Here is a 25,567-nt window from a genome sequence, read left to right as displayed (position 1 = left end):
TTCCATTTTAGTATAAGACTAATTTTAGTGGATGGACGAAAATGGAAAGATGAAACAATCTTTTGTGGATGAAGGAAAATACTAGTAATTTGGACCCCCCTCCCCCCACAATATCAAAATTTTGCGTCCACCACTGTAGAGGGAGTAGTATATAATGTGCGGAAAAACAATGTGTATTTTATGCTCTTTCTCTTTTTGCTTCCTTTTGCCTTTTCGTTGACTTGGGGTGTTTTGTTGGCATGGAAAATATGGAAATGACGAAGTTGGAGACGAATATGCAAAATATTATTTCAAGTGTATTTTAGATAGACAACTTATGTGGTTTCTTAATTTGCCTTTTCGTTGACCTTTGGGCCATGTTTGGTTGCCAGGATTCTGTCTGGGAAAGTAATCTGATTCCTTAAATTTTAAATTCTTGTGTTTGTTTCGATTTTTAATCAAACTGGGAAAATAATCAGAATCCCAAGAACAAGGAAAGTTAGTACAACTTTCCAGGATTCTGAATCCTAACTTTTCTGAGGTATTCTTTTTCCCAGTTTTAGGATTCTTACATATTTAATGCAATATAAGTATAATTTTATTATTACAATTATTTATTACTATTATATTATTATTATTATTATTACTACTACTACTACAATGTATTAAAAATGACATAAAATTATAAATTATACTTAATTTCGGTATAATAAATAACTATAATTAAAATTATCCTAATCATAACTATATTATTATAATATTTATATATTTGTAATTATCATAATAATAATTAATAATTTATTAAATAATTAAAATATAACTATAAACTAGTATAAATTATATGATAATAATTAATAATTATTATTTTATAAATAAATAATTAATCAATAAAGTCATAGTGAAATTTTAAATTGTAAAATTTATTCAATTATATTATCCGTAAATATTATAATTATAATTATAATAATCATATTTATTATTATAATCATTTATGATTATAATACTCCACGTAACTATAATTACAATTGTATTATTATATATTATGATGGATAGTCTATATTTAAACTAATAATAAATATAACAATATAATTATTATCATTTGTAATTAATAATTTATTAAAATTTTATTTTTTTATTCTTTTTTATAAATAAAAATAGCAATAAGAAGGAGTATATTTTTAGTTTGGTGTTTAAATAAAATAGTATAAAATTTAAAATCTTGATATTTTCCAAACATAGGAAAGTAAAGTTATTAGGAATCATATTTCCAAGATTCATTTTCCCAGGAATCATTTTCCGAGTGTTTGGTTTTCATGTTTGGCCCGCAGATGGCCCGGTCGGCCCGCACTGTAGACACGAGTTGCACAAGATATCTATCTCACCATTGGGGTGCCGATTATAAACATGTCTCGATGTACGAGTATGTTAAGTCCTCCATTTTCCATTCTTGCCCTTACTGTAGGCAGGTTCGACATGAAAGGAGGAAGATCCAAGGTGGAGTCGAAGAAAGCGGATGCGAAGTAGGTTTTCCCGATCGGTTTTGGTTTAGATCCGTGATTTATGGTATGTGAGTTTGTTTCCGAGCCTAATTGATTATTTGCTTTGAATAGGCTTTCGGTGAAGAAAGGAGCCGCGAGCGGTAAAAAGTCGGCGGCGAAGAAGGGGAAGGCGGCTAAGGATCCAAACAAGCCTAAGAGGCCTGCTAGTGCCTTCTTCGTCTTCATGTATGGATCTGTACATGTTAATTTTTCGTCTATTTATATGAATTTGTTTTTCTGATTTGTTACCTGTTTAATTCGCAGGGAGGACTTCCGGAAGACTTACAAAGAGAAGCACCCGAACAAAAAATCGGTCTCCGCTGTGAGTAGTTTTACCTAGTTTAGATCCAAAATTTAGTATAGTTTTAGTTGTTTCTATGAAATTTTGACGAATCATATAAACAAATTCTTCGTAGGTTGGAAAGGCTGGTGGTGAGAAATGGAAATCCATGACTGAAGCTGTAAGCCTCACGTTGCTCTGAAATATGATTATCGCAATCTTCAAATTTCAATTGATTTATTCAATTGAGTTCATGATCTTCAGTTTACAGGAGAAAGCTCCATACGTTGCAAAGGCGGAGAAAAGGAAAAGCGATTATGAAGTAACACTCGAGGCTTACAACAAGAAACTCGTAATTCTCTCACCATATGTTGTTATTTTTTGTTAATTTTTCACGCATCAACTAAGTAGAAATCTCCAAACAGAACGACGGAGGTGGTGCTGATGACGAGTCCGAAGGAGGAAAACTGCGTGGGAATGAAAAAACAAAGGATGGAGGCGTGGTATTAATATTTGGTGGATTAATGAGAAAACCTTAGGGGTAAAAAAGTAATCACACGGTATGTCAGTATATAATTCAATCAACCAAACAGCTGGATGGACATTGTCTCATTTTAATAAATGTGCAACCAAACACCAGTAATGCTATGATTAATAACATGCTTTGATTATAAACCAAATGGTGGCCCGAACATCTTCGTAACCCATGTTAACAACCAAACGACTCCTAAAGATATGAAATTAATGTGACTATGTATTATTGGGCCTAAACAAAATTAGTAGAAATGAGTAATCAGAGCCAAAATAGGAAAAGCCATAGAAAATCTATACCATATTTATGCATAATATGGATGTAATGAAATAAGCGTATTTTTGTATTTTTATACAATTGACAGGATATTTTTACAATTTAGGAAGATGTAATTTATATATCTGAATTTCTATTATATTTGTAAACCCTTGTTAGAAGAGTTGTGTGCCTCTCTTTATTTGTCACACTCCTACTTTGAAACTTTTCCGTTGATATTTGCTCTGCCTCCTCTATTTACCATCACATCCTGTACGCTCTTATCACTATCTCTTGCACGATTCTCAGTCTACTTCCGTCAACAGACGCTAGAAGTTTAGGACAATGAGTAGTTTACTCGGTTGTCGATAGATGTGTAGTACAAAATGCTTCACGTTTGACACATGAAAATCATGCTAACACTCTTTTTTTTGTCATGAAAAACTGTTAGAATTAAATTCAATTGGATTACATTCCAATTATTCGGTTTAAAATTGGACTAAATTCGTATGGTAATTGATGGGAAAAAAACGTTACAGCTTTCCTAATTATTTAGATAAAGTTGATTATTCATTTGATGTTCTAAAATGACATTTTTGTGAATTTTTTTCTGAAACACCCTTTCGTCGTCAAGAAATTTTGGAATTTTGATTTACAGAATTTTTGCAAAGAGTATTTATTGAGATTTTTAATACCACTATTTGATTAAATTTAATGAAATTAGGTAGTTTAAAAATTTAGCCATTGATTTCAATTGTACAATAGGCGAAATTGTTGTCATTTGCCCGATTTGAAGATTGAGTGATCGTTAGTACCGGTTACAAATTTTGGGTAATAAATTCCTTAATCATATTTAATTATCCTAATCAACCAAATATTTAGATTTATTGAAAATCTTGCATAAAATTTATAAGTATTCAAATTTGTGCCTATAAAATTCACAAACACGGCTTTTATATTTGTACAGAGAGATTTTATTTACCCATTAATAATAAAAAAAAATTGCTTAGTTCCACGGCAATTAGCTGCTGCCGGCGTCTTATTATTCTTAACTTATTCCATATAATTCCCTAATTTAAGAGATTCGCTGCATATTTGTATCAGTATATACACATGAATGTATGATGTTGTGATTCTAAATCTTCCGTTTATGTGATTTGTTTGGGTATTCATTCGCTCTAGGTCATCGTCATCTGCGATTTCCAACAAGGTGCTTTTTTGAATAATTAGTTTATTTGTGATTCAACTAGTCCTACATCTCTTAGATTCACTGTAATCACTGTAATTCATTTTTATTAGGAGCTCCGTTTATAATTTTCCACTTTGTATAGACCGTTTCATCACAGTATTTTTGGATTCTGGAAGATGACTGCATCTCATGTTTGACTAGAATTTGACGCACAGTCCTAGTTAAATCGGAATCTGGATTCTGTTATGATGCTTTTCATGTTCGAGATCTGGATGATTTTTGCAATATAGTTTATATTTTCTTTTACAAGTGGGCTAAGTTTGATTTTCTATGAGTTTATTAGATTATAAACTTCTTAAAGCTATTCTCTCATCGTAAATTGGGCGGCCACAAATTATACACTGAAAATCTGTGGCTTGGCATAGATAAACATATTATTGAACTGGATCGCTCCCCGAAGTAGATAAACATAGTATCGAACTAGGTAAACAGTTCATGTGTTCATCTCTGTTATATTTGTGATTATTTGAGTTTGTTTCCCAACATTTGTAATACAAGTTGAAATGTTGGTAAGCCAAATTTTGTGATGTTTGTGAAAATGTTGTTCTTATCCATAAACATGAATTGTTGAATATGCAAATATTTCTGTTTTGATGATTTCTCTGTCAGTGGAGTTGTGGATTTGTTTGCTAGAGAGTTGGTGGACAGTTAAATAGTTGTACAAAATTATCCATGCCTATGGTGGTTTAAAAGAGTATGTTTGTATAAACATGTGTGTTTCTCACTTTCTTGTTACAAGACTTGTGTAGATGGGTGACGTAGCTAAAGATCTTACCGCTGGTACCATTGGAGGGGCTGCACAACTGGTATGCGGACATCCATTCGATACCATCAAGGTCAAGCTCCAAAGTCAGCCTGTTCCCCTTCCTGGACAGCTGCCGAAATATGCCGGTGCTATAGATGCTGTAAAAAAAACAATATCTGCTGAAGGTGCGGGGGGTCTGTACAAGGGCATGGGAGCCCCTCTTGCCACTGTGGCAGCTCTTAATGCAGTGCTCTTTACAGTCCGAGGTCAGATGGAAGTGTTACTGAGGTCTGAACCTGGTGCTCCTCTCACAGTGAACCAGCAGGTCGTTTGTGGGGCTGGAGCTGGAGTTGCTGTTTCCCTTCTCGCCTGCCCTACTGAGTTGATCAAATGCAGGTCAGTTTTTAGCTGCAAGACTAAACTCCTTTATTATGCAGTTGTTTTCAATAAACTGCTGTTTCATCAGTAAAAGTTTTGTAAAAGAAAGATAAAGTGACATATGGGGTAGAACTCGTATCCAGTAACATAATTACCGTGTGACCTAATGCTTAGGTGCCCAGTTCATCTTTTCCCTGAGCTAGGATCACTAACTAATGGTTAAGCAGCATATCATTATGTGACTGAATCAGCTCTGATGGAAGTAAAATGATAATGTGTAATATATCTATGGAATGTTCAGTTATGGAGAATGTACAAGAGTTAGACAACTGAACTAGTTATTTATTATTAGTTTAATGTCTATACGCGAAATCATAGTGTGCTCTGATGCAGACTACAAGCCCAGAGTGCCCTAGCAACTGTTGGCGCAGGAGCAACTGCTCCGAAGTATGGTGGCCCAATGGATGTTGCGAGACAAGTCCTTCAGTCAGAAGGAGGCGCGAGGGGCTTGTTCAAGGGCTTGGTTCCAACGATGGCACGAGAGATACCAGGCAATGCTGCCATGTTTGGTGTGTATGAAGGACTGAAGCAGTATATGGCTGGTGGGAGAGACACTTCGGGTCTGGGAAGAGGCTCGCTGATGCTGGCCGGAGGTCTAGCCGGAGGCGCGTTCTGGCTCGCTGTGTACCCAACGGATGTTGTGAAGAGCAGTATTCAGGTGGATGACTATAAGAATCCCAAGTTTTCAGGTTCCATTGATGCATTCAAAAAGATCTTGAAGGCTGAAGGAGTTAAAGGCCTATACAAGGGGTTCGGGCCTGCCATGGCCCGCAGCATTCCTGCAAATGCAGCATGCTTCTTGGCGTATGAAGTTACCAGGTCTACTTTAGGATGATTTGATGTCTTCTTAAGAGATTTGATACCCATTTTATCGATTTAAACCTCAAAATGAGATCAATTTTTGCACTTTGACTGGGTTCTGAATCCTCTCTGTTATGCACTAATTTCTTACCATTGAAATATCATATAAGGACAACCCAATAAATTTCTCAAAATTTGTAAAATTTTATATTTTCAGCTTTCTTGATAGTATATTGGTGCTTGCAGTTGATCTATTCCTATAAAGTTGCCAGTGGACTTTCACCATATAACAGTACAATTCAGACTTACTCCCTTCGGCCCACCAAAAAATATCCACTTTCATTTTTCATTTATCTCAGTAAAGATGACCTTTTATTTATTTTAAAAATAATTTAAATTTTAATTACCTTTCTCTCTTGTTTTATTCATCTCACCTAGTTTTAAATACCCAACAACATTTTCTCTTTCTTAATTTATTCTTCTCTCCTACTTTAAAACACTCAATAATCTTTTCTCTCTATTACCTTTATTCCATTTTCCTACCTTAAAATATCCAATAACTTTTCTCTCTATTCTTAAACTCTTTAAAAATAATTTTTTCTCTCTATTACCTTTATTCCATTTTCCTACTTTAAAATATCCAATAACTTTTCTCTCTATTCCTAAACTCTTTAAAATAAATGTGAACAAAATCCAGCCCAGGAAGGGGTCATGGCAGGCCCGAACCCCTAAATGTCGACACGATAACGACCCGACACGCACGATTTGCCACCCCTCTGTTTCATATACTCATTCCTAAAAAATAGTCTCATTTTCCTATTTTAATTTATCTAACAAAATTAATTTACTTAAATGGAGTATTTCCTCCGTGTTCCATGTTAATAAAGTCATTTTACTATATTTAAAAAATGCCATTTTACTATGAAGATTAAAAGTAACCATGTCTTTTATTGTATTCACCATCCACTTAGCACATTATTCTTAATCTTCATACAGAAAAGAAACGCCTCAATTAACAAGGAATAGAGGGAGTACTATTTTTGAAATCTTTTTCATAATAATAAAATAAGATGAGTCTCACTATCCAAGTATATTATTTTAATTACTTTTCAATTCCTTTCATGCTATACCAATTTCATATTAAGAGTATCCACAACATCATCCCTTAACTAGTTCGGGCAGGTGATCCGTTCAAATGGCCTCCGGGTGTGGAGGGAGGAACCAGTTCCATCGGGTCACGCACATCCCTCCCCCCGGCGTGGCATGTTGTGGCGGGGCTTAGAGCACCCGCAACGCGGTGCCGTCGCCGTTCCTATGCCGTTCCGGAGGAACGGTTTCGCGGCGGCACGCGTTGCAGCGTGCGTTCCGTCGCCATTCCGTGCCGCCACCGTTCCCATGCCGTGCCGCGTTTCGTTCCTCCGGAACGCGGAACGAAACGTTCCGCCACGCGCCGAGGCGACGTGGCGGACTCCCATTCGACGCGTGAAGCCCACTCGCTGCCCCGCGAGTGGGCTTCGTCCCGATGACGCAATAATTCATTTTTTTTAAAAAAAATTTCGAATTTAATAAAAAAAAATAAAATTTTTTTTTATTAACGGTAATGAGACCGTTAATTTTATAGCCGTTTGGTTTTTTTTATTAACGGCGTGGAAGGGGTCCTACACGAGCGGCCACAAAGGTACCCACCCAACCGTTATACTCGAGGCCGTTGCCGACTACCGCCTTTGGATCTGGCACGCGTACTTCGGGGTCCCCGGGTCGAACAACGACGTAAACGTGCTCAACCAGTCCGACCTCTTGACCGAAGTTTTGGATGGTAAAGCGCCGGCCATCAACTTCGTCGCCAACAATCGGCTTTATAAAATGGGGTACTATCTCGCCGATGGCATCTACCCGAAGTGGCCTACCTTCGTGAAGACGTGCAGTGGGTCTGCGAACCCAAAGCAGGCTCTTTTTGCGCAGAAGCAGGAGGCTGCTTGCAAGGATGTGGAGAGGGCGTTCGGGGTTCTCCAAGCGCGCTTCAACATCATCAAAGCCCCGGCTCGTACGTGGTTCATGGAGAACATGGTCGACATCATGTATACGTGCATAATCTTGCACAACATGATTGTCCAAGACGAAGGACCCGAGGCGGGAAATTGGTTCGACCCCGAATCCCCCGGAAGCTCAACCGCAAGTAGTCCGCCTCGAAGTGGAGCGCATCCGTCTATACAAGAACGGTTATCTATTCGTGCAAGGACACGCGACTCTAGCGCCCACACCCAACTCCAACATGATCTAATTGAGCACATTTGGGCAAACTTTGGCGGATGAAATTATTAAAATTGTGTACTTTTATTTTTTTATGATTTTAATTGTGTGGTTTTTATTTTTTTAAGTTTAAGTTGTAACTTTGTTTTAATGTTGTGTGTTTTTTAATAAAATGTGTTTGTTTTTTTAATTGAATTGAGTTGAAATTAAAAAAAAATGAAATTGAATGAATAGTAATTTAAGGAACGGTTAAGGAACGGTTAAGGAACGAGGGTTGCAGGTTCCGTTCCTTAGTTAAGGAATGGAGTAAAAAAGTACAGTGGGGCCCTCAAATAGTGGTTTAAGGAACGGTTTAGGAACGGTATAGGAACAGCGTTGTGGATGGTCTTAGACGCCGAGCGAGTCAATTTTCACTAATAATATAATAATATTTTAATCAGTTTTTTCACACTCATCAGGTAGCAGAAAATGAAAATTTTTATATGCACAAAATAAGCTTTCAGTAAAAAACTTTTTTCCTTTTAATTGGAAAAGAAAAACATTTATCCGACATGTCGTCTCCGTGATGTGCAGCTGATCCTGACTTGTCACTTGCTGTGGCCATTTCTCTCTCTATTCTCTCTCTCTAAGCTCGCACCACCACACCCAGCTAGCTTCAATGGCGACCCAAGAACTCAACATATCTCCTTCGCTCCCTCCATATCCCCAGGTCAAAATTCACCTCTCCACAACAATTTACAAATTCTCTATTGTCGTTTTCATTTCGCATTTTCTGTGTTCCAAACACATAATTCTCTTAGCCGTTTACTTTTTTACTGCTGATGCATGCGATTTCAGAATTTAGTTCGCTTTGTGTTGCACAATTATAACAACCTGTTGCATTTATTTCGGAAACCCTCATTATTTTTCTTTTAGTAGCTTTTAACATGTGTATTTGTGGCATGCATTTTTAATTTTTTTTTTCTTCCATTTGTTTATAGATCCTAGAATTTTACTCCAAGACTGCCGTAAATTCATTGTTATTTACAAAAAATTGAGTCTTGATGGTGGTTTGAGTGAAATTGAACTTCTACAAAAGAGTTAAAATCATATATTTTGAAAAAAAGTTCCCCTCTTTCCAGTTTTCTCAGCTGTATTTTGCTCTCAGATGATTATGGAGGCAATTGATGCACTGAAACAAGCGGAGGGTGCTAACAAGTCATCGATCTCCAAATACATGGAATCCAAGTACGGAGAAATGCCTCCGAGGCATGCTGAGTTGTTATCGAATCACTTGACTAGAATGAAGGACAGTGGGGAGCTTCTGTTCATCAAGAACAACTATCTAAAGCCCGGCCCCGATGCACCTCTCAAGCGTGGTAGAGGCCGACCCCCGAAGCCAAAGGAGCCCCTTCCTCCGGGCGCCACCCCGGCCTCTCCTAGGCCTAGGGGTCGGCCGAGGAAGGACCCTAATGCACCACCTGTCCCCAAGAACCCCAAGCCCCCATCAGCTGCCCCGAGCATCTCCAAAACTGGCAGGCCTAGGGGAAGGCCGAGAAAGGTGAATCCGCAGCCATTTCAGACTGGTGTTGAGGTCTGAGATGGTGGCTCAAGTTTATCTTAGAGGTGAAATTGTGCTTTTTAACTTTTAGTGTTTGTGTGTAGTGTAGCCTCGATGTATATTTGGTTAGTGATTGTCTCGTTCTGGTAGAACTTGCTGTTTCGATAGGGTTCACTTGAATTTTCTGGTGGTTGTGTGTACTGTTACATTTACTCACATGCATTCTCCGACAACCGTTGGTATTGCATGTGGATCCTCTGTGTAACCATGAAGTAGTTCATTTTCTCTTGAAAAGGTGGGCTATTCTAAGAAATCTACTGCTGTTGATTCTTTGCTGGCTGCTGGGCATTTGTTGATTATTACCATGTGGGTGTGGTCCTTCTTTGAATTTGTTAAGTACACGACATTGGCATATATCTAGTGTGTGATATCTGTATTATGTGAATGTCTAAGTAGATATTGTGATATGTGATTTGGGTATATATGCTGATGTACCATAGTGTGATTCACTGATTCGACATCGGATTATGGTTGTCAACCAATATGAACGGCTGTGATGAGGAAGCGAAGCTAATCTGCAGCTAATAGTGAAGGGTCAAAGATCTCAGATTTGTTAGGTACGACACTTGTGTGGTGCTAGTTTTCTTGGACATAAGATGCTGTTTGGGTTTGATCATTTATCCTTAGATTGTGGCACATATACAATCAATCATGTCCTTATCTAGAAGACTTAGGCCCACCATAGAATCTTGATCTGTCAACACTTTGCTGTGTGAGTAGTGGTGAAAAGTGAAATGTAATTTTAGAAGCCTTAGGCTAGTGCCCTTTTAGCCTATTTGATTTGATTTGATTTGATTATGTTCTTGTGAGATTAGATTCGAGTGTCATTGATAAGGAAGTGTGCATAGATGCAGCATCTCTCTCTCTCTCTCTCTCTCAATCTCTGTGTGTGTGTGTGAAATTCGGATTGGTGGGGACGCCGTCACCCACTAATCGACCAGATGCATCTCTATGTCCCTGTTATTGCCATTCAATGACATGGGGACAATGATAACACAGTAGCTGTACAGAAAATCTTGCAGATTTAGTTATGAAATGCAATCCGTTAATGTCTTGGAATTGTTCTGGCTTAAATCTGATTAGAGGTTGAAAAACTCATCAACTTCTTTATCCTTTCTTGTAATCACTGTGATGATTGGTTCTCTTGATTGCGATATGGCTGCTGTTAGAAATTTAACACACAATCACAATCACAATCACAAACATCTGTTATCATCAAACCAAAAAAATATATTATCTCCGAATACTTATGTTACTAAATCAGCATTGGCACACCAGCTGTTACAACATTAGCCACCATGTTCAGTGAAAAATTGCACGGGGCCAACAACTTTCTACAACTCCTCAAACTGTAATAAGAACCCACAATGGCATCGTTTTATTTGCATCAGACCATCGCTGGTTGCCTGCTCTTCCACAACAAACTCGTGCTCGTGGTCTTCTGTGGGTGTCAGGTTCACTTGTTGTATTGGAGATGCCTTCCTTTTCTGGGTAGCTGTAGCTGTAGCTGTTTTAGGGCATTTATCACTCGGTTTTGGGATCTCATCGATGGACTGCGATGATGCTCCTCCGTTTCCGTAGAGTGTGTTCAATCTCTGTCGCGTAATAATGGAGGAAAGAAGCTGATACCACCTCGAAAGCGCTTGTGCCTCTTTCCTTTTCTTCTCATCAGCCTCTCTTCTCTCTTCTTCTTCTACATATGCCTGGCAATTAAACAAACTTCCCATCAAATGCAGCAAACAGTTGCTACAATCAAACGCTGAGACAATGCAGACAACAGAGGAGACATGTGTGCAGGTGTTGACAGTTTTTACAACCAGTTCAATCAAAGTATAAAAGTGGATAGTGTGCACTCACCGCTAGAACAGCATCCTTGAACTCCTCACAAACCACGATACCCTCGAATGATGGAACACACCTGCCATTTCTGAACTCGAATCCAACCATAGCAGAAGCATAGTTAATATCTAGCCTTTTTGCAACCTGCGCCACCCTTGGCAAGCGCAGATGGACTGTGCCCGGTGGGAGGCATTTCTCAGACCAGACATCCACTCGACCACGCTCATTCTAGAAATTGAAGTTGAGAAATAAGCCCTAACAACCAATCTGATTACTGAGGGAAAACAATAAGGATAAAATACAAATACTGCAATTTCACTTAAGCAGGTTAAACTTGCAGGACAAATTTTGCAACTGAGGTCACTGTTAATCGCAGTTTGAGCATGAATTTCATATAGGCAAGCCAATTATTGAGGAATGATTGAATCTAAGAACATATGTAAAGGGGTGCCAATCTCTAAAAGCTTAGCATAACTTCAAAACAGAAAAACAAATTGACCTTTGGCACAATCCCATTAACAGCTCGAGGAACACACAGTGGTTCAGTCTGCCACTTCCCGTAAAGAGCGGTGGTAGTCTCTAGATGATCCACAGCTGCATAGTGATTATCATCCAGAGCTTCTTCTTTGATAGACTTTAAACAGCGATTAAGTACCTAATTGAAATGGAATAAAAATGTAAATTTCATAAACTTTTCGTGCTGATCAAATTGACAGATTTATCTAAACATGAAACTCCCTAAAACATCGAACCTTAGCAGGAACTTCACCAGTCTTCACTTGCAGTGCTTCGCGCAGCCATCTCTCCTTAGTGTGAAGAGTTTGGACACAAGTGCGTGGATATACAGCATGGCCAGAAATAAACCCCAAGACAGGCCTCTTGGGGTGTAAAATTTCATGCTTCTTAAGCCATCTTTCAATCACATACAAGGGATGAGTTCTGTAAGCCTGAATATTTCAAAGAATCTTACTATATAAATAGCAATACAGATTATGATAACTTGAGTAAACTGAAAATAAAGGATGAAAAACCTATCATACTTGTTGATTGGTAGGAAGGGGTTCGGTAAGTGCTCTAGTTTCTAGTTCCATGTCTTCTAGGGAGCTCCGGTTAGAAGGACATTTGTTCTTCCTAGGTGACTTTGAAACTTTTATGTCACATAGCTCTCTGGATGCTCCGACTATTCCGATTGCATGAGGTAGGCTTCCATGATCTGCATTTGCTACTTGAGAATACTCGACCTTCTCAAGCCCTGATGCTTCAGATTCCAAATTGCTGATACCAGCAGTAGCTGCTGACTCCAACTCCTTTAAAGGTGCCAACACTGCATCCCACCAGGTTGAGCTGATTCTGCGAGATGCTACCTTGTACCATTTTGTGCAATACCTGCAACAATATCTTCTCATCAAGTTAAAATAATTTAGGAGGGGACATATAATGCAACAGAGGAGATGTAACTAAATTACCAAAGCAACAAAAACATGAAAGATTTTGGACCTGCGTGTCACATCCTTAGCACCATTTCCAGCAAAAGCAACCACATATCTCAAAGATTTTCTGCATGCAGCAGCTGCAGCTTCTACTTTATCCTCTCCATCTATAACTGCATTGATGGCATCAACATGCACCCATTTCCCTGTCAAGTTTTCTCCACTGCAGAAAACTTCCGCCCAATAAAGTGGGGCTCCCACCTTTTTCGATCCAATAGCTGTAGATATTCCACTCGAGGATGTTCCAGGTTCAGCTTTTATAATTTTTTTCATCCTTTTAGAAGGCGGAGTGAGAATCATAGATGTACTGGATGGTTCTACCACATTAGACGCCTCAGCATCACTGGTAGAACTTCCAATTGCTGTAGCTGCAAGAGCCATTTTCAGCTGCATCTCAAATTCCAGATCTCCTTTCCTTTTCAATTTCGCATATTTCACGGGGCATTGTTCAGAAGTATCAGTTGTGGTCTCAGATACTGACAACTCTGACATATTCTCTTTAGGCTTATCGGTACTTGAAGCATCTTGAGGTTGAATTCCATCCTTTCTTGATTTATTAGCCTTCCGCCTGCCAGAACCACTCCCAGCAGTCTGACTGCAGCTTGGCCCAACATCAGGAGATGATTTGACAGTAGAAGCGGAAGAATTGCTGGGTCCAGCAACCATTGGAGTTGCAGAGTTAAATACATTTCTCTCCCTCTTGCTACCAAATTCCAACTGATGCTCTGATTTGTCAGCACCATGCTTCAAGGAGACCACATCCAAAATGGAGACAAACCTGAAATATGAAGATTAAGAAGAAACTGATTATACCACTCTAGAAGCATAATTCCTTTACATTCTAGCACCATTTTATCTAGAAAAGCAATGATCCATTGGAGTATAACATAAAAGAGTGGACACTGCCAAAATGTATTCGAAGAGGCATGAGAGATCATGTACTAAACCAAAAAGTGAGGAAATTAGATAACTGATCCTTCTAGTAAAGATTATTCATAATATCATCATTAATTTAAGCAAAAAGGCAAACAAGAAGTAAAATCAGAAACATTAGGGAAGAAAAAGGCGAGCAGGTCCACTCTCATCAAAATGGACTGCAGTCAGAAACCGAAGCAGTCAGTTCTTCATGTAAGCAGAATTCTATACCTAGTGGTCAGATTCAAGGCCATAAAAAGCGCCACGGATAACGCTGTAACCTGCAGAAGAAATAACCCATGAAAGCCTTCAGTTAGGATACAATCTAATACATCCCAATTTAATGCATGTGCCACCCACTCTTGACATGATATTGGTTTTGAATACTAAGTGTTCCATCCTTCAGGAATATCCACATTTACTAAAAACCAGAGAATATCCATTATTACTAAAAACCAGAGAATATCCATATTTACTAAAAACCAGAGTGAAGCAAAGAACTGAAACGTCATGTGTTAGATTTTCAAGAACATCGTCCCCATCCATGGTGAATGTTTGCATGGAAAAAGTAAAGTGATGACAACCTAATGATGCTTTCACTATCTAAAGCAAATCTAGAAATTATCTGAATTCTAGAGCATTAAAACTTGTTTCATTGTTAATTTGGATCACAGACAGACTAGAATCCGGACTGCATAAGCCCCCAAGCATCCCTTCAATGTACATTTTCTCCAAACGTGTGATAGCATAAAAATTCTGAAACATGATGGTAGACCATACCACTTCTGGTGTCCCCTCTTGGCTTTCCAACGTAGATGTCATCGCTAAATCACATGATTTTTCATCCAAAGTTGCGCTTCTAACACGGAAATTATTGTGGACCTGTCACCAAAGCAGGGCCAAAAAAGCAAAGTCAAAACTCAATTATCAGTTTTAAAAAGGACAAAGAAATCACACAGCAAAGTTCATACCCAATCGACAAGGGGGGACAAACATTTAGCAGTAAGATATGGTGCATCTGCTATCTTCAGTAAATGTTTTGGAACAAGAGAAAGAAGGGAAGCCTGCCATGATAAAGAATTCTTGATCAAGGGAATTTTGTACATGTAGCTCTATCTTGTCGATACCAAAAGAAAACCGGAAAAATAAAAGTAAAAGAAAAAAAAAATCAGATCTTATAACATTTTGACACTACAGGTGGATGCTGTGCGAAAGTATGTCTGTGTGCGATGAAGAGAAAAGCTAATTACTTGAATGAGAGGGTCATTACAAGCACTATCAATCAACCTTCCCCTTCCGAGTAGGCAAAGCAAATGAGCTTTGTGCACAAGCTCGGCGAGTTCCTGTCACAAAACAAAATTTGTATCAGAATGCAGCCAGCAAAAAGTGCCTTATCCAAAAGTAGTCATGAATGCTTAACCAAATAATGGAGTCTACCTTTTCTTCTGCAGTGGCTCGCCGGATGAGCTTCCGCTTTGCCGACCCAGGCAAAACATCAAACTCAACAGAAACTCCATTCACTAAATCCTCTGGAAATGAATGAAGCGAACCATCTTCCCATTCAGAACCATAGTCCTCATCATCCGTTTGATGGTCAGATACACACTCGTGAGATTCAGGCTGAGGTGTATCATCTCCACCAGTTGTACCGATAAGTCTTTTCTCAAATTCCTCTGATGATCTCTCCATCTGAAAGACGTTCAAGTAATCATAGAACACATAAAAACTTGTTAATTGAGTCAAGCTTCCCCTAACAACATAGAAAAGCTAACAAGTTTTGATCACTGATGTCAAGAATTGGTTTTGTTTCTCAGAAATCAACAGTTTGATAATGTCAAATAGCATTCAACTGAAACACCAACAGTAATTACTACAATCGTTCTGCTTTTGTGGACCAAACTCCAATAAAATTAGAGGGTTTAGGGAAACAGGAATGATGAAGTAGGTGAAAAGGAAACAAGAAAAATAACTGAACTCACCGGTGAAACTGGTTCACAGTGACGCAGATAACCAACATCTTCTTTGAAAAACCCTTTCTCAGCTCTTTTCAAAAGTTTTCCCACAGCAGCTCTAGAAATATTAGGGAGAGTCTCTGATATGGCAGCAATACAATTAAGCATTAAAGTTGCACAAATTAAAATGGAAACTTGAGTTCATAATACATAGCAGTATTAGTTTAATGAACTGAATGAACAAACCATTATCATCAGTGCGGTTGCCCTTGGTTGCTTCGGGTTCATCTACACCATTGGAGAGTAATTGATTCGGAAATATAGCAGGTTTGGAAAAATTAATTACTCTAAATCTTATTAGTGCCGCTTCCGAATAAAATTCAGAAATGTAGTGTGTTGAAAATGGGGGAATTACCTGGTGAATTCGGCCGCTTCGACTTGCTTCTCGTTCGCATTCTCTGTGTGTTTCTTCGACCAGCGGTTTCGCGGTAGAAAATTGAACGATACAATTAGGAATTATTCTAAAAATATTGGAGAGGTATTTAATGTCAGTTATTCACATTTTTAAACCTGCTTCTATTTTAATTTTTATAAGTTCCAATTACTACTATACTTCTGTATCAACAGGTACGTTGATTTCATTGGTTAGATATAGCATCATAATTAAAATAGAAACCCATAACGTACTTAGCAGCGCGGGTTCAAACCCCGAAACTTTCAGCTTTAGTCCGTAAACCAGATCGTGTAGGATTAATCGGATCTCACTAAAGGCGGGTTCGGTACACCTATGGTCAAACAAAAAAATTACTACCTTCGTCCCACATTAAATGTCCACATTTGACTCGGTACGGATTTTTAAGAAATGTAAAAGAAAATGAGTTGAAAAAATTATATACTAGTTTTATAATAAAATGTGGGTAGAATGAGTTAGTGGAATGTAGGGTCTACTTACCATTTATAGTAAAAATGAAGTGGACTCTTAACGTGGGACGGACTAAAATTGCAAAAAGGAACTCTTATTGTGGGATGGAGGTATTAGAATTTTTGAAACCCAAGGGGTATGAACATGTGGTCAAGTGGTATGAGACTCATTCGTCTTTGACCAAATGATCACGGGATCGATCACCCTTGGATGGAGATGCCTACAAATCAGTTGTTCCATCCTTCGAAATGCCTACAAATCAGTACGAAAAAATAGTTACTAGGCTCGTTGGTGAATACGCTTAGTCAAATAAACAAAAAATAGAATTTTCGGACTGCAACTAAGATGATGTCAGTATAGTTTTTTTTTATATTCCCTCATTTCTAAGAAATATCAATGCAACTTTATTTTGTGTGTTAAATGTAGAGAATAAAGTATAGATAAAGCTGCTAATAACTAGTCATCTTGATTGGAATAAACAAAAAAGAAAAATGACTCATATTTGATGTAACGGATGGAATAGGATGATCACTTAATAAGAGAGTCTATCAAGATTTGTACTACCTTACCAATGAAATCAAATTAAATTAAAATAAAATAAAAATGAATTTTTACATAATATTATTATAATAATATTTTTAGACTTTATAATAATAATATTGATAATAAATCAAATAAAAATAAAATAAAACAAACAAGGAGTAGTAAACTTAAATGATTCTTACAATATACCAATATAAAATATAGTAGTGTACATTTGTTAGTACATATTTCTAAAAAATATTATTTTAATCGTGTACTAATAGCATTTGTGATAACAATTGAATCTATTAGCCTCATCTATGCCTAAATAGGAGTATCATAAAATTAATTCACATAAGTTTCATACTTGAGATTAAATTGATTATACGGAGTATATGCATAGAACAAGAATAAATTTAGACTACACACATAAATTATTAATACCAAAAACTTATCGCCCACTGAAAGTGCCCAATAGATTTATTTATAAAATCAGATTTCGAAGAAATTTCTGTATTGCATCCCTTTTCTCATCCTTTGAAACCCTAGCAGTAGCTTCTCTTCATAAACTCTCTCAATTTCATCTGCGAATTCCTTCACGAATTCACATCTCACCTCATATCTCCCTATTTCTCGATTTTCCTTCCAGTGCTTGTACTTTTCTTGCCGAGGATCTTCTGAAACCCAACGAATCGACGGAGCCTTCTACGATCTGATTTTAGGTACTAATTTTGTTTTTCTGATTTCGCTGTTTTTTCTATCGATCTGCATCTTGATGTAGAGATTGATTGCAATATCAAATTTTATTTCCATTTACCCTAAATTGGAATCTGTTTTTGTTCATGATTTGCATTTTAATTTATGGAATATACATTCTTTTCGTTTTAGTTGAACAAAATAACCAAAAACCTGTTTTTATTTCGTTGTCAACCTTGATCTGCCTTAGTTGTTGTGCTGATCCCACCAATCCTCGATATCTACGGATTTTCTGCGTGATTCTAAATTTGTTAACTTTGCGTGTGTTAACTATGACTTAATGAGTCTGGATCTTGTTCTGGCTGATCATTACTTCATTGATGCATACTTTAAGAAGGAAAAAAATTGTGCCTGAAAGTCGTGCTGATTTGTTGCGCCTTTGCTGTTTTTGCTTTGCAGTTTTCGTTAAATTCAGACAAGACTCTCCATATTTGTTCTCTATGGCCTCTTTGGATATGTCTCTGGATGACATGATAAAGAGTAGAAAAAGTACTGTTAAAGGAGGCAGAGGGCAAGGCAGGCCACGGCGTGGAAGAGGAGGGCCAGGAGGGCCATCCCGTGGTGGAAGGACACCATTTGGTGCTCCTCGCAGAAATCCTCTTGGACTCAATGCTCGACCTTCAGCTCACAGTATTGCCAAGGCAAGCTCGATGTCTTATGCATTACATAGACAAATCTCCTATGATGTAGTACCTCAATGAAGCTTCTCTAGTTTTATAAATTCAAATTTGAGAGGTTTGGGACATATTTGGTCACTGGTGATGCCCACAGCTCCTTGGAAGGAAACAGCTATCATATTCTAGTGAATGCTCTAAGTTCATGATGGTTCTGTTCCTATGGATTTTTTCCAGCACCTGTGCAAGATGTTTGTTAAAAGTGGGAGATTCAGTGGATGTCTACTGATCATCTTACTTAGAGGAGCATCTTATGTGATAACATAAGGCCGTTCTTCCATTTAAAATCCTAACATTTTGAGGCTTGAACTTTTTGTTATAATTGTTAAATCGAGATCTCTTTAGTTAGTATTGCCAATCATAAGAGGGGGAGTTTGTGATGCGTACCATACTGTGGAATACTCTTGGGCGAAATTTCTGTAATATCAGTTTATGGAATCTTGCAAAGATGGCTTCCTTCGCTGAACTTGAGAACTGGAGCTCTCACTTTTCTATGGCACTGGCATGATGTGCGTCAAATCTTCATCCCCATATTGACTAATATTCATCTCAATTTTCAATGGACTTAGATAATCAATCTTCTTTGAGCTTTTCCATCTGACTCCTTCCTGGATCTTTGATGATACCTACTTTATCTTCAAGAGCGGTAAATATATTTTCCGGTCATGTGCTGACATTTACTTCCACTTCGAATATGTTTTGGTTTGCTTGCATCAGTCATTCCGCAGAACCAAGAACTTACCATGGCATAGTGGTCTGGTTGAAGAAAGTCTGAAGTCAGTTGGGCTGTCAGGGTTGGAAGCTGGTACGAAGTTATTTATTTCAAACTTGGATGTTGGGGTTTCCAATGAAGATATAAGGGTATAAGTTTTGTCTGTCATTTGCCATTTTATATATATTTGAATGGTCTCTTTTGGAAATATGCTGAAGAAGACTTCTGCACAGGAGCTCTTTTCTGAGATTGGAGAGTTGATTCGGTATGCTATTCACTTCGACAAAAATGGACGCCCAAGTGTAAGTTGATTTTTGTCGATATATGTGTTGTAGTACTTGTTACACTGAGTCACTTATAATGTTCTGCTAATATTAGAATGGCTATATACATTTATCATAAAGCATATTTCTTGAGCCCAGCTTAGAGAACGGTTGACTTTCTCTATAGGATACTGTTGTGTATTATATAATTTTATTTCTCCTCCCAAATAATAATTTTATGAATTGTCAAACAGGGTTCAGCTGAAGTGGTTTTTGCAAGGCTGAGTGATGCATTTCAAGCACTCAAACGTTATAACAATGTCCAGTTGGATGGAAAGCCCATGAAGATAGAGATAGTTGGTGCCAATGCAGGGATTCCAATGTCAGCTCGTGTTAATGTAGTGGGAGGAGCAAATGGAAAGAAGAGGACAGTTGTCATGGCGTATGTGACTAAAAACTTTTTAAATTAGATATTTCCTTGTATTTTCTTCTCTGTTACCCTGTTTAAGATTTTTTTTGTGTTTACTAACCAGATTCTTGCTGTGTTCTTTAGGTCTGGACCTGCTCGTTCAAGAGGTGGTTTTACACCGGCAAATCGTGGCACTGGGTAAGCTGCCAGTTGACAGTTCTTTTCTTGGTTGTTTGATCTTGTGTTCCAATTGCTGTAAAAGTTCAAGCTGTTTTGTGTGCAATAGGATTAATTTCCATGATATGTTTTGAATAAAATGTCAATGATTTTCCAGACAAAGAGGACGTGGAGGTTTGAACACAGGACGTGGAGGTGGTGGTCGTGGCGGGGGCCGTGGTCGTGGAGGAGCACAATGGAGAAAGAAGGTTGAGAAATCTGCAGATGACCTTGATAAGGAACTCGACAGCTACCATGCGGAGGCAATGCAGTCTTAGAGATGGTCTTTATATTCACCTGTTAAGAGATGTTTAGCTGTACAATCTGGGTGTGCTCACAACTGCTGAGTGGTTATCTTTTGATGATGGTTTGGATTATATTTTGCTCTGTAGCTGGATGTTAGTCAAATAGTGGCGTGAATTTGTTAACCTGCTTTTTCTAGTATTAAATGAAATGTTTATCTTTATTTCACAGTTTATTAATCGCAGAATTAATTCAATGTGATTTTGAGGTGAAATTCCTGAAATTATTATTTGTTCATTCTGAAAGTTAACTTGCGTGTTCTTTTAGGCCTTGAGGTTTGAACAATGAAATGGGTTTTTTGTTCCATCAAACATTAATTTTATTTAAATAAAGTGACCGAGTAGTTGGTGTATCACATTAATAATTTTTTATGCAAGTATGCTGAACAAAAATTTTCTAGTCCAGTCATACACCCCAATGTAACAGATGAGTTTCTGTATCCAATAAATAATAATTTTTTAAAAAAGTTAAAGCACAAAAGGATCATGTAGAACTGTATAAAGAAAATAAGACCATCCTTAGTATGATTGAAAGAAGGATTGAATCAAATAGTGATTTTAATACATGAGTATGAAATAGGGAAGGAAGGACGGAAAGAGAATCGTGAGAAGAGAGAGAAAATAATATTCCACACATCCACAAAAAATATACTCATAATCAAATACTACACTTATTTATAATATGTAGAGATATAAAAAGATGAGAAAAGATATGATGCATAAGAGCATCCACAATGGTGGATGTCCTGATGGACGTCAGATCGGCGTGTCGGACGTCCGCCATTAGGCAGTATACATACAGATACGGACGTCGCTGCGGACACGAGAGTTCCGCGGCTTTCCGGGACGTTCGCCATTGCGTTGACACGACGGACGTCCCGATTTTTTTATTGTTTTTTGTGGATGTCCGTCGGGATGTCCTTAGGGATGTCCGTCATTATATAGTGGGATATCCTTATGACGTGACAGAAGGTGTTTTTGAGAAGTCCGTCGGGACGTCCGCCGCGACATCCGTCCCATTGTGGAGGCTCATTAAGCAGCTGTGAGCTACTAGTGTTCCACGTAGGATTCACTCCCCGGTTTTTTAGCAATTTCTTTTTATGAATTTCGGTAACCTTTTTTCTGCTTCGGTTTCTTTCCTTTCTTTTTTCTTTTTTCTTTTTTTTTCTATCTTTCTATTTATTCCTCCGGGAACTCTATTCACGTTACAGAATTTTGTATTGTGTCCTCCATTCTCTTTTTTGATTTCACAGTATCTTTCTATGGAATTTGATTGCTTGCATTCAAAATGACAAATTGAGTTTAATTCCCCTATTGATACTAGAAAGTAGAAGTGGATTTTTCATCAACAGAGATGTATAGAAGAATTCCTCTCATATTCCTGCTGCTCCCAAATCGGATGATCTTAAAATTGCTTATCCCAAACCCAGAGTTGAGAAGATTGAGCTTACCAACGAGCAAGACGATGAGTGGAGGGGAAGGGAAGATCCCCTCATATGCCCTATAATCGAAGATGGGCGGCTGAAACCGTGCTGCCACCAGATTACGAGTCGATTTTTGGACAGTGCTAAGAAATGGCAGTAGAAATCGTGCAGATTCCGGTGGGGGCACTGTTGCGGGAATAGTGAGAGTGAGAGTGAGAGTCCCGAAGAAAAAGTGTAAAATTTCACTGGTAGAATAAAAAAATGTGATGTCCTACTATTTATAATTAACTCAGAATTGAATTGAGAAAATAAAAGGAAAAGGGTGGATACCGTGTCATGTCGCGCTCAATGAGTCGCCCAGCACAGAAAAGGGAAATAAATCATATCAACATTAATAGCTAGTATTAAGTAAATCATAAAGATAAATATTAAATCAAAGGGTTATAATCCAAATATCCCACATTAACTGTCACATTTACTTTTCTGCACTCATTTTATAAAAATACCTTCTCTCTTATTTTACTATTTATCAACTTTAACTATTTACTACTCCCTCCGTCCCAAGTTACTTGAGTCATATCTTTTGGGCACGGAGATTAAGAAATAGGTAATTAGTGTTTTAAGTGGTTGTCTAATTAAGTAGATTAGTTGATTAGATGTTTCAAATATAATATTGATTTAATTTCTATGCCCCGTTTTTGAAATCAGTGATTACAACTCAATTTATATTTGAACCAAAAGTTGAATCAAGTCTAATAAAGTTTCATTACTTGGCGGTGATACCAAAAATAGATTACAAATCCACCTTCCAAATTCTGTATATGGCGGCACAAATCCACCTCCCAAATTCTGTAAATGGCGGCAGAACCAAAAGAAAGAGCAAAACAATTACAGACTTGGCGCCTAATTTAAGCATTTACTGCCTATAAATACATAATCTGATATTCACACATCCTGTCAAACTGGAAAGATCAAAACAGAAACAAAAGAGAGGATGAGGCCTCGTGAATACTCCTTGGAACAACGAAACCAAGTGGTTCAATTCATCCTCGAACGTTGCATCAAAGGAAAACCACCACGAGGTACACTCAAGGAAGCTCAACTTAAGTTCTCGATATCAAGGCAGACATGCACAAGATATTGGAATGCTGCAAAGAAGCAACGAGAAAGTGGAAAAGCAATCCAGTTAGTAAGTGGTAAGAAGTCTAGACAATACTCAAAAGTCATTCACTTTGATCTTACTCTATTTCAAGGTCTGAACTTTTCTAAAAGATGCAATATTAGAAGTATAGCTATTGGACTAGGATGCAGTAAATCAACAGTTTGGAGATGGGTGAAAGCAGGGTTGATCAGAACTCACACTTCAGCTATACGCCCTGATTTAACCGCCCCTAACAAGCTGCTAAGATTAAGGTTTTTTTTTTTTTTTTTTTTAAAAAAAAACACCATCACGGTGGGGGGTTAAGGCGGACCCCCAACCTGTATATATCAAAAACCATCAAAGGAACATACATCAACCAAGCCCAAAAATGACTCGGTCCGCACGAGAGATACAAATTACAAGAGCTAACAAAGCTACTATGGTATCCCCACAGACCGGGTACTAACCTTCTAACTAACTAGAAAACAAACATAACAAAGCTACACATCAAAATAATACCAAGGATGATGGCCAAAAGCAGGCCAAATCCAAAGGAAAAAAAAAAAAACCATAAATAAAAATCACGAACCATGTGAAGTAGTCATCCATCTCGATATCTGAATCTGAAGTTCGGATAGCCCAACTGGTCCATCCTCACGAGCGACTTCAAATACCGAGGCGCTGAATCCGCATCAAAGAAGCTGATGGCAGGGGTCTGGACCCCCCTACCTGCCAAAAAATCTGCTGGCCGGTTGCCCTCTCGAAAGATGTGAGAGAACATAAACTGTATCTGAGCGAGCAAAGTGCGAATGCGAGCCATGTGATGTCTCACATCCGCTGCACCTCCGCGTCCTGAAGTGAACACCGCGACCACTGCTGCCGCATCCATCTCGACCCAAACCTGCGATGAGAACTAAATAGCCAAAGTCAGCCCGTGAAGAAGAGCTAAGAGCTCCGCCTCGAAGGCCGACCCAGCTACGAGGGGCGTGCAAAAGGCCCCCAGGAGGGAACCGTCTGAACCACGAACCACTCCCCCACCGCCTGCCTGTCCCGACGAGCTAGAAAAGGCCCCGTCGGTGTTCAGCTTCACCCAAGGATCGTCGGGTGGATGCCAAAGCACTTGCAGGGACCTCAGAACTCGCCTGCGAGGAGGAACCGAAGGCATGAAGTCGACAGCCGGAGAGCAACCGCGCCAATGAATGGGCAGAAGCACGCCCGCCGCCACCAACGTCCGCAAATGCCGAACAACCTGCCAAATAACATGGGAAGAACGAAAAGAAATGCCGCGGTGCTTGCAACTATTCCTCTCCGTCCAAATGAACCAGTATACCAAACAGGGAATAATGAAGCTGATGTGCAAGGCGATGGCCCTGTGAGAGGATCTCCACCAAAAACCTAATCTAAGTGCAAAATCAGTGCACGTGTGAATGTGTGTGCTAATGTAAGGGAACCAGCCATCAAAGTAATCCCAAACCGATCTCGCCAGAGGACTCGACACAAACAAATGCTGAAAAGACTCGACTGAAAAAGAAGAGACACAACACAGACACTTGGAAGCGAGAGAGATACCACGGGCCTGAACATAACAATCAACAGGGAGCCTGTGGAGGAGGAGGCGCCAGATGAAGACAGAGATGGTAGGGGTCAGCCCAGCATTCCAAACCATGCGAAGTCCGACATGTCTAGGGGACCGTGTCCGGATGAGCTCCCAAGCTGAGGCCGTCGAGAACTCGCCATCGCCAGTGAGGCTCCATCGCATCACATCCCGCCTGCCCACCTCAATCGGTACAGCCCTGATAAGATCCAACACATACAAAGGCACACCATACAAAGCCAAATAATCATGCAGATTTTCAGAATGCCAAGTATGATCATGCCAGAACCTAGAAACCTCAGCAGCAGGAAAATTAGTCCCGGGCGGACAATAGGTCCTAAGGGGGCGATCCCCGACCCACACGTCATCCCAGAAACTAATTTGCCCTTCTCCTAGGGACCATCTAATGAGACCATGAACCTGACCCCTAATACGAGTGAGGCGACGCCAAATAGAGCTATCATGCACAGAGTAAGGGGAAATAAAAGCGCGCCTAGCATGGTAACAATACTTGCGCATAGTGAACTACGCCCATAAAGAATCCTGTGCGAGAAATCTCCACCAGAGCTTAATGCTGAAAGCTTTGACGACCTCGCTGAAACGACGGATGCCGAGGCCTCCCTCATCTAACGGCAGGCAAATCTTCTTCTTCCAGCTAACCCAGTGAATCTTCCTCTGTTCCCCAACCGTGCCCCAAAAGAACCGGGCCAAGATCTGCTCCAACTCCCTCATCCAATACTCATACGGCTTCAGGACCTGGAAGATGTGA

The 25,567-nt window shown here is 38.8% G+C and overlaps 5 protein-coding genes across 8 annotated transcripts; 4 read left to right on the top strand and 1 right to left on the bottom strand.

The window, feature by feature from the left end:
• Positions 1–1,449: 1,449 nt before the first annotated feature.
• On the top strand, positions 1,450–2,336 carry LOC121776678 (HMG1/2-like protein). The gene is made up of 6 exons (XM_042173861.1): positions 1,450–1,499; positions 1,590–1,703; positions 1,782–1,839; positions 1,934–1,978; positions 2,069–2,149; positions 2,223–2,336. Exons 1-6 carry the CDS (start codon positions 1,453–1,455, stop codon positions 2,334–2,336), a joined length of 459 nt encoding a protein of 152 aa, XP_042029795.1. The 5' UTR covers positions 1,450–1,452.
• Positions 2,337–3,560: 1,224 nt separating this feature from the next.
• LOC121777406 (mitochondrial carnitine/acylcarnitine carrier-like protein) lies at positions 3,561–6,048 on the top strand. Of its 2 annotated transcripts, XM_042174662.1 has the most exons (3): positions 3,561–3,794; positions 4,583–4,974; positions 5,350–6,048. In XM_042174662.1, the coding sequence occupies exons 2-3, from the start codon at positions 4,583–4,585 to the stop codon at positions 5,849–5,851; spliced, it is 894 nt and encodes a 297-aa protein (XP_042030596.1). In that variant the 5' UTR covers positions 3,561–3,794; the 3' UTR covers positions 5,852–6,048. The 2 variants fall into 2 exon arrangements, with proteins under 2 accessions (XP_042030596.1, XP_042030597.1); XM_042174663.1 differs by lacking the exon at positions 3,561–3,794 and having other exon boundaries at positions 3,803–4,974.
• A 2,571-nt stretch (positions 6,049–8,619) lies between these two features.
• Positions 8,620–9,937, top strand: LOC121775997 (HMG-Y-related protein A-like). Its single transcript, XM_042173117.1, has 2 exons — positions 8,620–8,776; positions 9,215–9,937. The coding sequence occupies exons 1-2, from the start codon at positions 8,726–8,728 to the stop codon at positions 9,644–9,646; spliced, it is 483 nt and encodes a 160-aa protein (XP_042029051.1). The 5' UTR covers positions 8,620–8,725; the 3' UTR covers positions 9,647–9,937.
• A 917-nt stretch (positions 9,938–10,854) lies between these two features.
• On the bottom strand, positions 10,855–16,383 carry LOC121776107 (DNA repair protein RAD4-like). Of its 3 annotated transcripts, XM_042173242.1 has the most exons (14): positions 16,279–16,382; positions 16,110–16,151; positions 15,891–16,003; positions 15,349–15,600; positions 15,162–15,254; positions 14,883–14,975; positions 14,692–14,793; positions 14,143–14,192; positions 13,004–13,774; positions 12,547–12,892; positions 12,259–12,453; positions 12,006–12,161; positions 11,525–11,734; positions 10,855–11,370 (listed from the first exon to the last, which is right to left on the bottom strand). In XM_042173242.1, exons 1-14 carry the CDS (start codon positions 16,316–16,318, stop codon positions 11,002–11,004), a joined length of 2,832 nt encoding a protein of 943 aa, XP_042029176.1. In that variant the 5' UTR covers positions 16,319–16,382; the 3' UTR covers positions 10,855–11,001. The 3 variants fall into 3 exon arrangements, with proteins under 3 accessions (XP_042029176.1, XP_042029177.1, XP_042029178.1); XM_042173243.1 differs by lacking the exon at positions 16,110–16,151 and having other exon boundaries at positions 16,279–16,369; XM_042173244.1 differs by lacking the exon at positions 10,855–11,370 and having other exon boundaries at positions 11,606–11,761; positions 16,279–16,383.
• Positions 16,384–17,777: 1,394 nt separating this feature from the next.
• LOC121777742 (THO complex subunit 4D-like) lies at positions 17,778–20,819 on the top strand. Its single transcript, XM_042175089.1, has 7 exons — positions 17,778–18,029; positions 18,463–18,704; positions 19,455–19,598; positions 19,683–19,751; positions 19,967–20,154; positions 20,266–20,319; positions 20,456–20,819. Exons 2-7 carry the CDS (start codon positions 18,504–18,506, stop codon positions 20,613–20,615), a joined length of 816 nt encoding a protein of 271 aa, XP_042031023.1. The 5' UTR covers positions 17,778–18,029; positions 18,463–18,503; the 3' UTR covers positions 20,616–20,819.
• The last annotated feature ends 4,748 nt before the right edge of the window (positions 20,820–25,567 follow it).

The sequence above is a fragment of the Salvia splendens genome, chromosome 18 (assembly GCF_004379255.2).
Source record: "Salvia splendens isolate huo1 chromosome 18, SspV2, whole genome shotgun sequence".
Taxonomy (NCBI): Eukaryota; Viridiplantae; Streptophyta; class Magnoliopsida; order Lamiales; family Lamiaceae; genus Salvia; species Salvia splendens.
This window is presented reverse-complemented; position numbering and strand designations above follow the sequence as displayed.

Excerpts from the sequence above, each read along its gene's own strand:
- LOC121776678 (XM_042173861.1), top strand. The coding sequence starts at position 1,453 with ATGAAAGGAGGAAGATCCAAGGTGGAGTCGAAGAAAGCGGATGCGAA. Across the intron at positions 1,704-1,781 it reads AGTGCCTTCTTCGTCTTCAT|GGAGGACTTCCGGAAGACTT; the intron begins GTATGGATCTGT and ends TTTAATTCGCAG. Across the intron at positions 2,150-2,222 it reads AGGCTTACAACAAGAAACTC|AACGACGGAGGTGGTGCTGA; the intron begins GTAATTCTCTCA and ends ATCTCCAAACAG.
- LOC121777406 (XM_042174662.1), top strand. The coding sequence starts at position 4,583 with ATGGGTGACGTAGCTAAAGATCTTACCGCTGGTACCATTGGAGGGGCT. Across the intron at positions 4,975-5,349 it reads ACTGAGTTGATCAAATGCAG|ACTACAAGCCCAGAGTGCCC; the intron begins GTCAGTTTTTAG and ends GCTCTGATGCAG.
- LOC121775997 (XM_042173117.1), top strand. The coding sequence starts at position 8,726 with ATGGCGACCCAAGAACTCAACATATCTCCTTCGCTCCCTCCATATCCC. Across the intron at positions 8,777-9,214 it reads CGCTCCCTCCATATCCCCAG|ATGATTATGGAGGCAATTGA; the intron begins GTCAAAATTCAC and ends TTTTGCTCTCAG.
- LOC121776107 (XM_042173242.1), bottom strand. The coding sequence starts at position 16,318 with ATGCGAACGAGAAGCAAGTCGAAGCGGCCGAATTCACCAG. Across the intron at positions 15,601-15,890 it reads ACTGTGAACCAGTTTCACCG|ATGGAGAGATCATCAGAGGA; the intron begins GTGAGTTCAGTT and ends AACGTCTTTCAG. Across the intron at positions 12,162-12,258 it reads CTGGTGAAGTTCCTGCTAAG|GTACTTAATCGCTGTTTAAA; the intron begins GTTCGATGTTTT and ends CATTTCAATTAG.
- LOC121777742 (XM_042175089.1), top strand. The coding sequence starts at position 18,504 with ATGGCCTCTTTGGATATGTCTCTGGATGACATGATAAAGAGTAGAAAA. Across the intron at positions 18,705-19,454 it reads CAGCTCACAGTATTGCCAAG|TCATTCCGCAGAACCAAGAA; the intron begins GCAAGCTCGATG and ends TGCTTGCATCAG. Across the intron at positions 19,752-19,966 it reads ACAAAAATGGACGCCCAAGT|GGTTCAGCTGAAGTGGTTTT; the intron begins GTAAGTTGATTT and ends ATTGTCAAACAG.